General features: G+C 40.0%; 1 protein-coding gene across 5 annotated transcripts in view; it reads left to right on the top strand.

Moving 5' to 3' along the window:
* The window catches only part of LAMA3 (laminin subunit alpha 3), a 252,215-nt gene that overhangs the window by 201,335 nt on the left and 35,319 nt on the right, over positions 1–15,561 (top strand). For all 5 annotated transcript variants that reach the window (XM_081251703.1, XM_081251700.1, XM_081251701.1 and 2 more), the window contains 7 exons: positions 865–1,019; positions 1,298–1,439; positions 2,284–2,386; positions 4,351–4,467; positions 4,553–4,732; positions 5,283–5,425; positions 14,026–14,196. In XM_081251703.1, the coding sequence (XP_081107829.1) occupies positions 865–1,019; positions 1,298–1,439; positions 2,284–2,386; positions 4,351–4,467; positions 4,553–4,732; positions 5,283–5,425; positions 14,026–14,196 (1,011 nt within the window). The remainder of the gene's footprint in view (positions 1–864; positions 1,020–1,297; positions 1,440–2,283; positions 2,387–4,350; positions 4,468–4,552; positions 4,733–5,282; positions 5,426–14,025; positions 14,197–15,561) is intronic.

Here is a 15,561-nt window from a genome sequence, read left to right on the forward strand (position 1 = left end):
TATACCAGAATGTTAAGAGTGGTTGTCCCTTGGGGGAGGGGTGAATGATGTATCTTCTTTATATCTATCTCTATTATCTAATTTGCCTGCAGTGAGTGAATGTTACTTTTGTGATAACAAAAAAAAATGTGGTGCTGTTTTTAAAATATCATTTTCATCTATAAAATGAATAAGGTCTGAGGATCTAATGTAAAGCAATATGACTCTGGTTAATAACACTATATTGTATAATTGAAATTCACTAGAAGAGAATTTAAATGTTCTCACCCCCACTCCCAAAAAAGTTAAGAGGATAAAATATGAGCTGATTGATGTGTTAACTCAATGGGGGAATCCTTTCACAATGTATGCGTATATCAAATCATCACTTTGTGCACTTTAAATATCTTACAATCATATGTCAATGATACCTCAGTAAAGCTGAAAAACAATTTAAAAATAAATAAAATATCAGGCATACATTATTAACAGAAGACATTTAGGACTGGTAAAAGATGGACAACATTTCTTAGCAGCCCATTGGTCATTTTGAAAATATCTTTTATTATCGCTATTTCTAAATCAGAAAAAAGATATTTTGGTTTAGTACAACTATACACTAATGATAATAATGAGCTTTTATAAAATCTATCAAAGTGGGTACCCACCATACGGAAAATGTTCAAAATGGTGGTAAAACTTGGAAGAATATTATCAGTGTCAATATCTCAAGTAACCAAGGAGTAATTGGTGTGCTGAGTGGGCTCAGAAAACAGTTTCTCATTGTTGCTTCCTGGAAACATCATTTACGACAGAGGTCAAGAAAATGGCATATACATGCTTTACTTAAGTTGACACTACCTCTTGTTTACTTGGAAAATATAGGAATATGAAAAACTAGCTGTCACTTTAAATGAAGCAAGACACGAACTAAATGACAAAGTGAGAGAACTTTCCAAATCGTCCAGTAAAGCATCCCTGGTGGGGGAGGCAGAGAAGCACGCGCAGTCTTTACAGGAGCTGGCAAGGCAGCTGGAGGAGTGAGTGGCCGGCCTGACGGGTCTAACTGCAGGGGCGCTGGAGCCTGGTGGGAAGGCCTCTCAGGGGGAGTGGGGTCTCCAGACCAGGGTGGAGGGCGGCGCCCAGGGCCCAGGTCCGAACCCGACCAGCCGCAGGGCCCTGATTCCCAGCTGCATCTTAGGGGCAGAGCTGCAGAGCCTGCAGCCCCAAGTCTCCATCTGTCAAATGAATCGGGAGGTTAGGGGGCTCAGCTGCAGGCAGGGAGGCCAGCGGAGCCCTCTCCTGTACCATTTTCTAGGATCAAGAGGAACACCAGTGGGGATGAGCTGGTACGTTGTGCCGTGGACGCTGCCACCGCCTATGAGAACATCCTCAATGCCATCAAAGCAGCCGAGGACGCAGCGGACAAGGCCACCAGCGCGTCTGAGGCTGCCCTCCAGGTGAGCACCTGCACTGGTACCTTCTCTCCAGGCACTCTGGAGACGACTCATTTTCCTATCTTCTTTCTGTGTGCACGAAGGAATAGAAAAAAGCATTATTTTAGACTAGAATTTGTTATATAGAGTAGACTCGAACTTGCTCTAGATATAAGTCATTTCTGTATATACTTGGCCGTTCGATAAATGTAGCCCACTTTTAAAAATCATTTGTAAAACCAGATAGAAATCACACTGATTATTGATTTTGAACCATGAAAGTATTATACCCTGCTTCTTACCAGGTATGTTTTTATGCTGTGACTGAGTATTGAGTATTAACATTTACCAAAGAAGAGAAATTTTTGTACACAATTTTATAACCATTTATTTCCTGTCATTTGTCTTACACCTGGGCATGTCTGTGGAGCCCTATGGGATCTTAAATGCATCATATAATATTCCTATGTCTAAAAATAAAGAACAAATTATTAACTATGAGAGAATTAGGCGACAGACCTCAGAAGGTTGAAGATTTTTATCTCCCGAAGATTAAAAGCCTAAAAACATTTTAGCTCTGTCCTCCATTATTGCAGAGGGTATTGTACAAGTGACAGTGAGAAAATGAGAAGGTGTCACACAATTTGTCATTATATCAGCAGAGATGGGTCCGCCTCCCCAAGCCACAGATGTCTTCTTATAGCCCTGACTGTGTCTTTTAAGGAACAGTCTTTTTAAACCTCCTCCTTACCTTCTAACCTCATTCTTTAAAGATTAAAGATAAGGGCTTTGGGGTAGGATGAAAACTCTTAACACTATATTTCCTAAGGTGTATCACATTTAAAGCTGATAAACACTTTGCTTTCAGACAGTGATAAAGGAAGATGTTCCAAGAAAAGCTAAAACCCTGAGTTCCAACAGCGATAATCTGTTAAATGAAGCCAAGATAACCCAGAAGAAGCTACAGCAAGGTATTGAGGGTTAGGGTGGAGGCTGGGATAGTCAAAGACTTGGAAACAACCTATGAGACCAGGAGAGGCAGCCCTAGAAGCAAACGCACTTCTTGAATCTCAGTGTCCATGCAAATGATACTTTGCAAACTCATAGCTGGGATGTTTCTACCCAATATTCTAACATATACCAAATTAACTAGAACCTCATAAATCTAAGTAAATCTTGAGGCTGATAGGCCTGCTTCGGCCTGGCCTTGGGTTTGGGGGAGGGGATTCTTAGTTGAATCCCGTGTGGACCCACATAGCATTGAGGTATGTACAGTGCTGCTTTCTTTTCTTTAGGCCCAGGTAATTAGTTTCAGGTCATTAGAGCAAATGCTTCAAAATTTCTTAAGCCCTAAAATCTTAGCAACTGAAAGTACCAAAAATCACTACCACTATGGAGCATGAAGATTTTTAAATTTTTGTCTTTAAACTTTTTCTACTTATTTAATTTGATTTTTTAAAAAATAATTAAACTCTTTCAATCTCACCAAATTCCTGTGTTCAGAAAATGCTGTGTCGATTTTCTCTGGTCTCCTGTGGTCATTCATAGCTGAGCAGCCATCCAAGCTCATAGCCCTCACTTACCTTCTTAATCCTTTCAAAGCAGTTAGATGCCTTCTACCAGTAAATAAATACAATTATTTATTTATCTTTTTTCATCTTTAAAAATTAAAATGAAAAATAAATATGAAAACAGGAAAAAGAAAATACAAAACAATATGTAGTCATTTGCCTAGCAAATTTCAAAAATTAAAATTTCCTGGTATGACGTCTGCTCTCTTTATAAAATTTGAGCTAAGAGGTGAAGATATGTGTTTTTAAAAGGATTAGGATACTGGACTTCCCTGGCGGCCCAGTGGTTGAGAATCCGCCTGCCAATGCAGGGGACACGGGTTCGAGCCCTGGCCCGGGAAGATCCCACATGCTGCGGAGCAACTAAGCCCGTGTGCCACAAGTACTGAGCCTGTGCTCTAGAGCCCACGAGCCACAACTGCTGAGCCCGCATGCCACAACTACTGAAGCCCACGTGCCTAGAGCCCGTGCTCCACAACAAGAGAAGCCACTGCAGTGAGAAGACCGCTCACCTCAATGAAGAGTAGCCCCCCTTGCTGCAACTACAGAAAGCCCACGGGCAGCAACGAAGACCCAACGCAGCCAATGAATGAATGAATGAATGAATGCATGCATGCATGCATATGAACTTAAAAAGAAAAGGATTAGGATACTAACTACATTGTTATTTAAACCAGTCCTGGAATCACAGTTTAAGCCGTATATCGTCAACTTGATCTTAAAGCATTCACTGGTCATTTTCCATGACCCCAAAGTGGCAATATTATCAGCTAGGAATGTCTATGAACTCTGTTCCTTTCACTAAATATCCTTAAATTTGTTTGGAAATGAGCAGAAACAATGCCTACTGTGTGTGTGAGTTTGCTTCAGTGAGGCTCTCTTAACAACACTCCTTTACTGTACTTTTGACTGAAGGGGCATCCCTTATGCATTATTCATTCATTTGTTCATTCATTCGTTTGTTCCATAAATACATACTAATATTAAGCCCCAGTGAGTGCCAGACATGGCACTATGTGCTGGGACACAGCAGCGAACAAGACAGACACATCCCTTTTCTTTACCAAGCAGAGACTTTCACCCTGAGCAGAGTGGAAGTTAAGCCTCCCTCTGAGTTATTACGCCTCTCCATTTCCTCATGTGCATTTCCAAGGAGACTGGTTCCACAGGCTCTATATGCTCCTGGCCTCTGTAACTGGAGGACCTGTGGGTCTAGGTGCATGCAGTGGGCATCTCGGGGATGACTGCTAAGATGCAGGTCTGCTCAATGCTGTGCAGACCTTGGCTACTTCAGGGGTCACCAATACCCACGGTGGATCAAGATCTTTAGGGTAATTGCCTCTTGCTGCTTTATTTTATTTTAGAAATCAGTCCGGCTCTCAACAACCTGCAGCAAACTCTGAAAATTATGACCATTCAGAAAGGGCTGGTAGACACCAATCTCACGACCATCCGCGATGATCTTCATAGGATACAGAGAGGTCAGCAGCTCCCTAACCCACTGGACTTGGCTTCTTTTGTCAAACATTTTAGATACTTACCCCTCCCTGTTTGTGTGTGCATTAGATGACATCGATGGTATAATCAATAGTGCAAAGAGCATGGTCAGAAATGCCAACGACATCACAAATGAAGTTCTAGATGGGCTCAACCCCATTCAGACAGACGTGGAAAGAATTAAGGATACCTATGGGAGCACCGGGAGTGAAGACTTCAACAAGGCTCTCACTGATGCAGATAATTCAGGTAGCAAGCATTCTCTGCCCAGGACATATTATCCATTTTCTCCATCAGTATGTGCTTTGGTCAGTTTTAATTTTTCCCTGGTAAAGTCTGATCTTAGAAATTAAAATGTTAAAAACAACTTCACATAATCCATTCAAAGAGTATGGCTATTCTGTTAGTTAAAAGGGCCAAGTAGGATTTTTGAAAAAAATCCATGAACATTGCTATTGATTTTCCCTTTTATAGAGTGGAGATATAGGTCCCTGAATCATGAGGAATTGAATTATTATTAATATTAAAGATCAAAAAGCAAAGATTTATTTTTTTATAGTGGTCGAGAAAGATGATTTGATATCTAGATTGCAGAATAAGATCCATGCTGTATTTATATAGAAATATGTATAATATATATTTCTATAACATAGAAACTGTATTACCTGATTCTGAGTCATCCTGTCCAACGTTTGGGACCCAGACATACCACTTGACAAGTACTATCAATGAGGACATCTGTATTTAACCTTTTCTCAACTCACAACGATAAATTTCTGTTTTGTAATCTCACCAACAGTAAAGAAATTAACCAACAAACTGCCTGATCTTTTGAGCAAAATTGAAAGTATCAACCAACAGCTGTTGCCACTGGGCAACATCTCTGACAACATGGACCGCATACGGGAGCTAATTCAGCAGGCCAGAGATGCTGCGAATAAGGTGGGTGTGTCCCCACATTGCCAGGCACCAAGGATCATTCTTTGATAAGTTACTACATTCATTAAGAAAGGAAAGGTATCTATGTACTCAAGAACCGGTTGTCTTTTTATTTATTTATTTATTTTGGCTGCGTTGTGTCTTTGTTGCTGTGCGCAAGCTTTCTCTCGTTGAGGCGAGCAGGGGCCACTCTTTGTTGCAGTGCGTGAGCTTCTTATTGTGGTGGCTTCTCTCTTTGCGGAGCATGGGCTCTAGGTGCGCGGGCTTCAGTAGCTGTGGTGCGTGGGCTCAGTAGTTGAGGCTCACCGGCTCTAGAGCACATGCTCAGTAGTTGTGGTGTATGGGCTTAGTTGCTCCGCAGCATGTGGGATCTTCCTGGACCAGGAATCGAACCTGTGTCCCCTCCATTGGCAGGCAGATTCTCAACCACTGTGCCCAAGTCCCCTGGTTGTCTTTCTTGCCATAATTCTTTGGGTGCTCCCAAGGTGCAAGTTCATTTCCTCCTGTCATCCTTCAAAAATACACGTCATCTTCATCCCTTAGATGATCTGGTACATCAAGGACCTGGAGCAGTTTCCTTCTCACTGACTCATGCAGACAGGAAGCAGGATTCTCCTCCAGGCTCCAGTTGGTAAAGTGTTATTGCAAGTTTGAGTAAGGGTTCTGTGATTGGAATGTGCAGATATGATATTGAACAAGATCTACCTTCTCATTTTAACTTGGAATTTGTAGAATCCACTTTTATTGAGGATGGAGGAATGGTTCCTACCAACATGAGCAGTGTTCTGAATAGGAGATTACAGCAATTTTCCTTCATTGGAAAATTCCATCAGCCTTTCTAATTTTAATCTGACATTATTTACTTGAATTCCTTATGCTTCTCCCTCACAATTTGTTTTATCCTAAAATAATGTAAATGAAATATCTTGTATTTTTCAGCCACCTCCCTATGAGATATTTGGAGATAGAGAGTTGGAAGGCCAAGTCAGAATATCACTGCCCTGGAGGCACCATGGTTGATTTGCAGGCTCAATATTATGTCTTTTGAGCCTCAAAATCTGCCTTTTCTTTTAGGAAAGAGAATGACTCCCAACCCAAAATTTTTAGCAGAAAAACAAAGAGCCTAAGGCACAGTTTGGCAGAAACTACCCTCTTCATACCCATACACGTCTTATAAAAAGCAAATGAAAAAGCATGTTTCTAGGTTTTGCCCTTCTATGTTCATTCACTAATTTACTGAACATAATTTGAAGTGTGTAAATAGCACAGTGGCTTAGAACTGGTTAACCGAGGCAGGCTGCCTTGTTTTGATCTCTGCTCTGTCGCTTATGAAAATAAGACTAGTTACAGTTTACAGATAAATGATATTTAGTAAAAATATTAAAACAGACATGAGAAGCTGGGCATGGGAATCCAAATCCAGCGTAGTGGTGACCTCTGAGAAGGGAGAGCAGACTGGGAACAGGGTGGGATACGTGATGGGATTCAGTCATAGCAGCAATGCTTAATTTCTTAAGAAGGTCATGCATAAGCAGGTATAGTCTCTTTTTTTGTGTTCATAAAATGTTTTCTTTTTTTATTTATTTTTTTATACAGCAGGTTCTTATTAGTTATCAATTTTATACATATTAGTGTATATATGTCAATCCTAATCTCCCAATTCATCACACCACCACCCCCCACCACCACCACTTTCCCCCCTTGGTATCCATACGTTTGTTCTCTACATCTGTGTTTCTATTTCTGCCCTGCAAACCGGTTCATCTGTACCATTTTTCTAGGTTGCAAATATATGCGTTAATATACAATATTTGTTTTTCTCTTTCTGACTGACTTCGCTCTGTATGACAGTCTCTAGATCCAGCCGCATCTCTACAAATAACCCAATTTCGTTCCGTTTTATGGCTGAGTAATATTCCATTGTATATAAGTACCACAACTTCTTTACATTTGTCTGTCGATGGACATTTAGGTTGCTTCCATGACCTGGCTATTGTAAATAGTGCTGCAGTGAACATTGGGGTGCATGTGTCTTTTTGATTATGGTTTTCTCTGAGTATATGCCCAGTAGTGGGATTGCTGGGTCATATGGTAGTTCTATTTGTAGTTTTTTAAGGAACCTCCATACTGTTCTCCATAGTGGCTGTATCAATTTACATTCCCACCAACAGCACAAGAGTGTTCCCGTTTCTCCACACCCTCTCCAGCATTTGTTGTTTGTAGATTTTCTGATGATGCCCTTTCTAACTGGTGTGAGGTGTCTCATTGTAGTTTTGATTTGCATTTCTCTAATAATTAGTGATGTTGAGCAGCTTTTCCAGTGCTTCTTGGCCATCTGTATGGCTTCTTTGGAGAAATGTCTATTTAGGTCTTCTGTCCTTTTTTTTTTTTTTTTTTTTTTTTGCGGTAGGCGGGCCTCTCACTGCTGCGGCCCCTCCCCCTGCAGAGCACAGGCTCCGGACGCGCAGGCCCAGCAGCCATGGCCCACGGGCCCAGCCGCTCCGCGGCACGCGGGATCCTCCCAGACCGGGGCACGAACCCGCGCCCCCCGCATCGGCAGGCGGACTCCCAACCACTGCGCCACCAGGGAAGCCCACTTCTGTCCATTTTTTGATTGGGTTGTTTGTTTTTGTAATATTGAGCTGCATGGGCTGTTTATATATTTTGGAGATTAATCCTTTGTCCATTGATTCATTTGCAAATATTTTCTCCCATTCTGAGGATTGTCTTTATGTCTTGTTTATGATTTCCTTTGCTGTGCAAAAGCTTTTAAGTTTCATTAGGTCCCATTTGTTTGTTTTTGTTTTTATTTCCATTACTCTAGGAAGTAGATCAAAAAAGATCTTGCTGTGATTTATGTCAAAGAGTGTTCTGCCTATGTTTTCCTCTAAGAGTTTTATAGTGTCCAGTCTTATATTTAGGTCTCTAATCCATTTTGAGTTTATTTTTGTGTATGGTGTTAGGGAGTGTTCTAATTCTTTTACATGTAGCTGTCCAGTTTTCCCAGCACCACTTAATGAAGAGACTGTCTTTTCTCCATTGTATATCCTTGCCTCCTTTTCATAGATTAGTTGACCATAGGTGCATGGGTTTATCTCTGGGATTTCTATCCTGTTCCATTGATCTATATTTCTGTTTTTGTGCCAGCGCCATACTGTCTTTATTACAGTAGGTTTGTAGTATAGTCTGAAGTCAGGGAGTCTGAGTCCTCCAGCTCCATTTTTTTCCCTCAAGACTGCTTTGGTTATTTGGGGTCTTTTGTGTTTCCATACAAATTTTTTTTTTTTTTTTTTTTTTTTTTTGCGGTATGTGGGCCTCTCACTGTTGTGGCCTCTCCCGTTGCGGAGCACAGGCTCCGGATGCGCAGACTCAGCAGCCATGGCTCATGGGCCCAGCCGCTCCGCGGCATGTGGGATCTTCCCAGACCGGGGCACGAACCCATTTCCCCTGCATCGGCAGACGGACTCTCAACCACTGCGCCACCAGGGAAGCCCTCCATACAAATTTAAAAAATTTTTGTTCTAGTTCTGTAAAAAATGTCATTGGTAATTTGATAGGGATTGCATTGAATCTGTAGATTGCTTTGGGTAGTATAGTCATTTTCACAATATTGATTCTTCCAATCCAAGAATATGGTATATCTCTCCATCTGTTGGTATAATCTTTAATTTCTTTCATCAGTGTCTTATAGTTTTCTGCATACAGGTCTTTTGTCTCCCTAGGTAGGTTTATTCCTAGGTACTTTATTCTTTTTGTTGCAATAGTAAATGGGAGTGTTTCCTTAATTTCTCTTTCAGATTTTTCATCATTAGTGTATAGGAATGCAAGAGATTTCTGTGCATTAATTTTGTATCCTGCAACTTTACCAAATTCATTGATTAGCTCTAGTAGATTTCTGGTGGCATCTTTAGGATTCTCTATGTATAGTATCATGTCATCTGCAAACAGTGACAGTTTTACTTCTTCTTTTCCAATTTGTATTCCTTTTATTTCTTTTTCTTCTCTGATTGCCGTGGCTAGGACTTCCAAAACAATGTTGAATAATAGTGGTGAGAGTGGACATCCTTGTCTTGCTCCTGATCTTAGAGGAAATGCTTTCAGTTTTTCACCATTGAGAATGATGTTTGCTGTGGGTTTGTTTTATATGGCCTTTATTATGTTGAGGTAGGTTCCCTCTGTGCCCACTTTCTGGAGAGTTTTTATCATAAGTGGGTGCTGAATTTTGTCAAAAGCTTTTCTGCATCTATTGAGATGATCATATGGTTTTTATTTGTTAATATGGTGTATCACATTGATTGGTTTGTGTATACTGAAGAATCCTTGCATCCCTGGGATAAATCCCACTTGATCATGGTGTATGATCTTTTTAATGTGTTGCTGGATTCTGTTTGCTGGTATTTTGTTGAAGATTTTTGCATCTATGTTCATGAGTGCTATTGGTCTGTAATTTTCTTTTTTTTGTAGTGTCTTTGTCTGGTTTTGGTATCAGGGTGATGGTGGCCTCATAGAATGAGTTTGGGAGTGTTCCTTCCTTTGCAATTTTTTGGAAGAGTTTGAGAAGGATGGGTGTTATCTCTTCTCTATATGTTTGATAGAATTCACCTGTGAAGCCGTCTGTTCCTGGACTTTTGTTTGTTGGAAGATTTTTAAAGACATTTTCACTTTCAGTGCTTGTGATTGGTCTGTTCATATTTTCTATTTCTTCCTGGTTCAGTCTTGGAAGGTTATACCTTTCTAAGAATTTGTCCATTTCTTCCAGGTTGTCCACTTTATTGTCATAGAGTTCCTTGTAGTAGTCTCTTAGGATGCTTTGTATTTCTGCTGTAACTTCTCCTTTTTCATTTCTAATTTTGTTGATTTGAGTCCTCTCCCTCTTTTTCTTGATGAGTCTGGCTAATGGTTTATCAATTTTGTTTATCTTCTCAAAGAACCAGCTTTTAGTTTTATTGATCTTTGCTATTGTTTTCTTTGTTTCTATTTCATTTATTTCTGCTCTGGTCTTTATGATTTCCTTCCTTCTACTAACTTTAGGTTTTGTTTGTTCTCCTCTCCCTAGTTCCTTTAGGTGTAAGGTTAGATTGTTTATTTGAGATTTTTCTTGTTTCTTGAGGTAGGCTTGTATTGCTATAAACTTCCCTCTTAGAACTGCTTTTGCTGCATCCCATAGGCTTTGGATCATTGTGTTTTCGTTGTAATTTGTCTCTAGGAATTTTTTGATTCCCTCTTTGATTTCCTCAGTGATCTCTTGGTTATTTAGTAATGTATTGTTTAGCCTCCATGTGTTTGTGTTTTTTACATTTTTTTCCCTGTAATTGATTTATAATTTCATAGCGTTGTAGTCAGAAAAGATGCTTGATATGATTTCAATTTTCTTAAATTTACTGAGTCTTGATTTGTGACCCAAGATGTGAACTATCCTGGAGAATGTTCCATGCACACTTGAGAAGAAAGTGTAATCTGCTGTTTTTGGATGGAATGTCCTATAAATATCAATTAAATCTGTCTGCTCTGTTGTGTAATTTAAAGCTTGTGTTTCCTTATTAATTTTCTGTTTGGATGATCTGTCCATTGGTGTAAGTGAGATGTTAAAGTCTCCCCCTATTATTCTGTTACTGTCAACTTCCTCTTTTAGAGCTCTTAGCAGTTGCCTTATGTATTGAGGTGCTCCTATGTTGGATGCATATATATTCATAATTGTTATATCTTCTTCTTGGATTGATCCCTTGATCATTATGTAGTGTCCTTCCTTGTCTCTTATAACATTCTTTATTTTAAAGTCTATTTTATCTGATATGAGTATTGCTACTCCAGCTTTCTTTTGATTTCCATTTGCATGGAATATCTTTTTCTATCCCCTCACTTTCAGTCTGTATGTGTCCCTATGTCTGAAGTGGGTCTCTTGTAGACAGCATATATATGGGTCTTGTCTTTGTATCCATTCAGTGAGCCTGTGTCTTTTGGTTGGAGCATTTAATCAATTCACGTTTAAGGTAATTATTGATATGTATGTCCCTATTACCATTTTCATAGTTGTTATGGGTTTGTTTTTGTAGGTCCTTTTCTTCTCTTGTGTTTCCCACTTAGAGAAGTTCCTTTAGCATTTGTTGTAGAGCTGGTTTGGTGGTGATGAATTCTCTTAGCTGTCGCTTGTCTGTAAAGCTTTTGATTTCTCTGTCGAATCTGAATGAGATCCTTGCTGGGTAGAGTAATCTTGGTTGTAGGTTCTTCCCTTTCATCACTTGAAATATATCATGCCACTCCCTTCTGGCTTGTAGAGTTTCTGCTGGGAAATCAGCTATTAAGCTTATGGGAATTCCCTTGTATGTTATTTGTCATCTTTCCCTTGTTGCTTTCAATAATTTTTCTTTCTCTTTAATTTTTGTCAGTTTGATTATTATGTGTCTCAGTGTGTTTCTCCTTGGGTTTATCCTGCCTGGGACTCTCTGTGCTTCCTGGACTTGGGTGGCTATTTCCTTGCCCATGTTAGGGAAGTTTTCAATTATAATCTCTTCAAATATTTTCTCGGGTCCTTTCTCTCTCTCTTCTCCTTCTGGGACCCCTATAATGCAAATGTTGTTGCATTTAATGTTGTCCCAGAAGTCTCTTAGACTGTCTTCATTTCTTTTCATTCTTTTTTCTATATTCTGTTCTGCAGCAGTGAATTCCACCATTCTGTCTTCCAGGTCACTTATCCGTTCTTCTGCCTCAGTTATTCTGCTGTTGATTCCTTCTAGTGTAGTTTTCATTTCAGTGATTGTATTGTTCATCTCTGTTTGTTTGTTCTTTAATTCTTCTAGGTATTTATTATTTAATTCTTCCAGGTCTTTGTTAAACATTTCTTGCATCTTCTCGATCTTTGCCTGCATTGTTTTTCTGAGGTCCTGGATCATCTTCACTATCATTCTGAATTCTTTTTCTGGAAGGTTGCCTATCTCCACTTCATTTAGTTGTTTTTCTGGGGTTTTATCTTGTTCCTTCATCTGGTACATAGCCCTCTGCCTTTTCATCTTGTCTGTCTTTCTGTGAATGTGGTTTTTGCTGCACAGGCTGCAGGATTGTAGTTCTTCTTGCTTCTGCTGTCTGCCCTCTGGTGGATGAGGCTATCTAAGAGGCTTGTCCATAAAATGTTTTCTTAATTAAAAATTTTTTTTAATGAGTAGGAGTTTTCCAGGTGACAGAAAGCAGAAGGGCATGGATAGACTCAGGATGTGTGGGGTATATGGAGGGTAGAGGGCTAGTAGAAGAGAAGGGCATAAAATGAGCCTGTGAGTGTAGGGGAGGGGAGCTCCATCAGTCATGGGCACCTTGGAGAGACTACAGCTCATGCATCACTAAGCCCCCTGCCTGATGCCTTGCGTATACAGGGTCCTCCATAAATACTTAAATGCTTGGGAGATAAAATGTAGAGTTGGTGTAAGTATCATTCCTAGAGTTATTCTTTAGATTGTTAGAGAATATTTATTTTCTGTGTTTTTAATGCAGAGCTACCCAAGGGGTTCCAAAGACCAGAGCTAGTCAGAAAACTTTTATTACTGTTCCGTTATATATACGTACAAAATTGAGAGTAAATGTTTAGAAACTTTCAATAATTTGAATTGCTTCAATATCCAAGCATGGGATCAGTGGATGTGTATTTTGCATACCTCCTTTATTTCATTTTTTAGTAATTTAATTTCTCATATATTTTATAAAAGTATTGATCCAGGGAAGAGTAGAGGGAAAAAAATAGTCCTTCACCCTGAGTTTAAGAAACATATTCTAGAGAACCCTGATGCACATATTTTTAAGGACTGAATGCCTGTAATAAATGCAGACATAACATGTAATATGTTAATGGCAAGTGGTTCCTTAAAGAGTTCTTTTTTTTAAAAAATATTTTTGATGTATTGTATATCTACTCTATGCCAGGCATCATGCTAAGTGCTTCCATATATGTTAGCTCATTTGCACAAAAACCTTCTAGGCTTGGAATAATAATAATAATTATTATATTTATATACTATTAATCTTATATATTAATAGGGCTATAATACCTATTAGTAAGGCTAATATAATATTAATATCATAACCCTATTATTAATAATACTTTGCATATAATGTAGTTTTATATTATACTATAATGTATAATAATATTAATAATGGGATTATAATATTAATATTATATTAACCCTATTAATATGTATTATAACCCTATAAATATAATACCCTATGTTATAATAATATATTATCTAAAGCCCATATTATTCTCTATATTAATATATTATATTATTATTATGATAGAAATATTATAACAATAGGGTTAATACAAATTAATATTATAACCATCATAGTGATAATAATAGTAATAATTTATTATGATGATTACTGTTGCTGGCACAGAGGACTAAACGTGCTTCCCAAAGCCCCTCGGCCGAGGCAGGAAGAACACAAATGCTTTATTCCTCATGCAGCTGAGTGTAGACTCCAGGCCTAGGAGGCATCCACACTCCTTTGCTCCCTATCATAGCAACTTGGGAGCAGCTTCGCAGTCACAAGCCACCACCTTGAGCACCCTCACCTTCCTCATCTGGAACAGCTAACACCCTGGATCTTGTCCCTTGCAGGTCGCCATCCCCATGAGGTTCAATGGTAAATCTGGAGTGGAAGTGCGTCTGCCAAATGACCTGGAGGATTTGAAAGGATACACATCTCTTTCTTTGTTTCTCCAAAGACCTGAATCAACAGAAAGTGGGAGGACCGAGAATATGTTTGTGATGTACCTCGGAAATAAAGATGTAAGTATTGCTTTGACGTTCCTCTTGTTTTTAAAACAGAATATGGGGCTTCCCTGGTGGCACAGTGGTTGAGAGTCCGCCTGCTGATGCAGGGGACACGGGTTCCTGCCCCAGTCCGGGAAGATCCCACATGCCGCGGAGCGGCTGGGCCCGTGAACCATGGCCACTGAGCCTGCGTGTCCGGAGCCTGTGCTCTGCAATGGGAGAGACCACAACAGTGAGAGGCCCGCGTACCGCAAAAAACAAACAAAAAAACAGAATGTGGTTTTTGAGATGCGTGACACGACTGTGTCACTGCCATTGGCACAGCAGGAGGAAATCCCGCCGCCTCTGATGGCTCCACAGGGGGATCTCCCGTCAATTACCGATTGTCCTTGGCTGGGGGATCTAGAGGCCTGGCCTGATGGGCCCGGCATGTGGGCACACATGTGTGTACACGTGAGCATGTCCACACCTGGGCTTGAAGATCAGCACCCCTCCCCTTACAACCAGGGCAGCAGTACCAAGGCTTCATGGAGATCAGAGTAGTTTTTCCTCATAGCACTGGACTCTGTCCTCTTCTCAGGGCACCCAGCCGCAGACCCTTCCATGTGTCTGGGGTGGGGACCATCTGTGAATGAGACCTGGAGTGAAATGCAGCCTCTCCTGCCTCATTAGTAAGAAATAGAGTCGCCCCATCTCTATAATTCTAAATTCGTTAAACCACCACCATTACGGGCATTTAAAATAGTTTATTTTAGCTTTGAATCCCTCCTCTTAAAATACATCTATTCCACCTAAGTGTCAGAGGAAAAGGTAATCACTGACTAGGTTATGCTACATGATTGGAAAAGAAATTCCTGAAACACGGTTCTCAAAAATTCTGGGCAATTAGGAAATGGTTGGCTGTCACTGTGGACTTCGTATTTAAGGATTCCTAAAATCAGCACTGTTACTGGTCACCCGGTCATGCTTCAAGGTCCTGGGACTTCATTTGTACCTTTCTTACGACGTGACTTTTTGCTTTGTGTTACGGCAAAATGCACGTGACTCTGCTCCCTCAGCGAGTGTATACCGTATACCTACTAGGTACCATACCCTGTATTGATGATAAACAAAAACATGTTTCCCGAATGTACTTCATGTACGCTTAAAACAGGTTAAAATGGTAAATTTCATGTTGTTATATATTTTACCACAGTTTTCAAAAATTCGTTTTTACCTAAGGTGCTCACATTCTAACAGGGAAGTAAGGTACATACATAGCTGACCGTGATAACATAGGGTGAACAGGTGTGCCCAGAGTGTTGAGGGGACCTTGTATGGGGCAGGAATAACATAAATGGTTTATCTCCCTTGCCAGAACAAAATCAAATGGAGGCCTGA

This window comes from Mesoplodon bidens (assembly GCF_964165515.1).
Source record: "Mesoplodon bidens genome assembly, chromosome: 13".
Lineage (NCBI taxonomy): Eukaryota > Metazoa > Chordata > Mammalia > Artiodactyla > Ziphiidae > Mesoplodon > Mesoplodon bidens.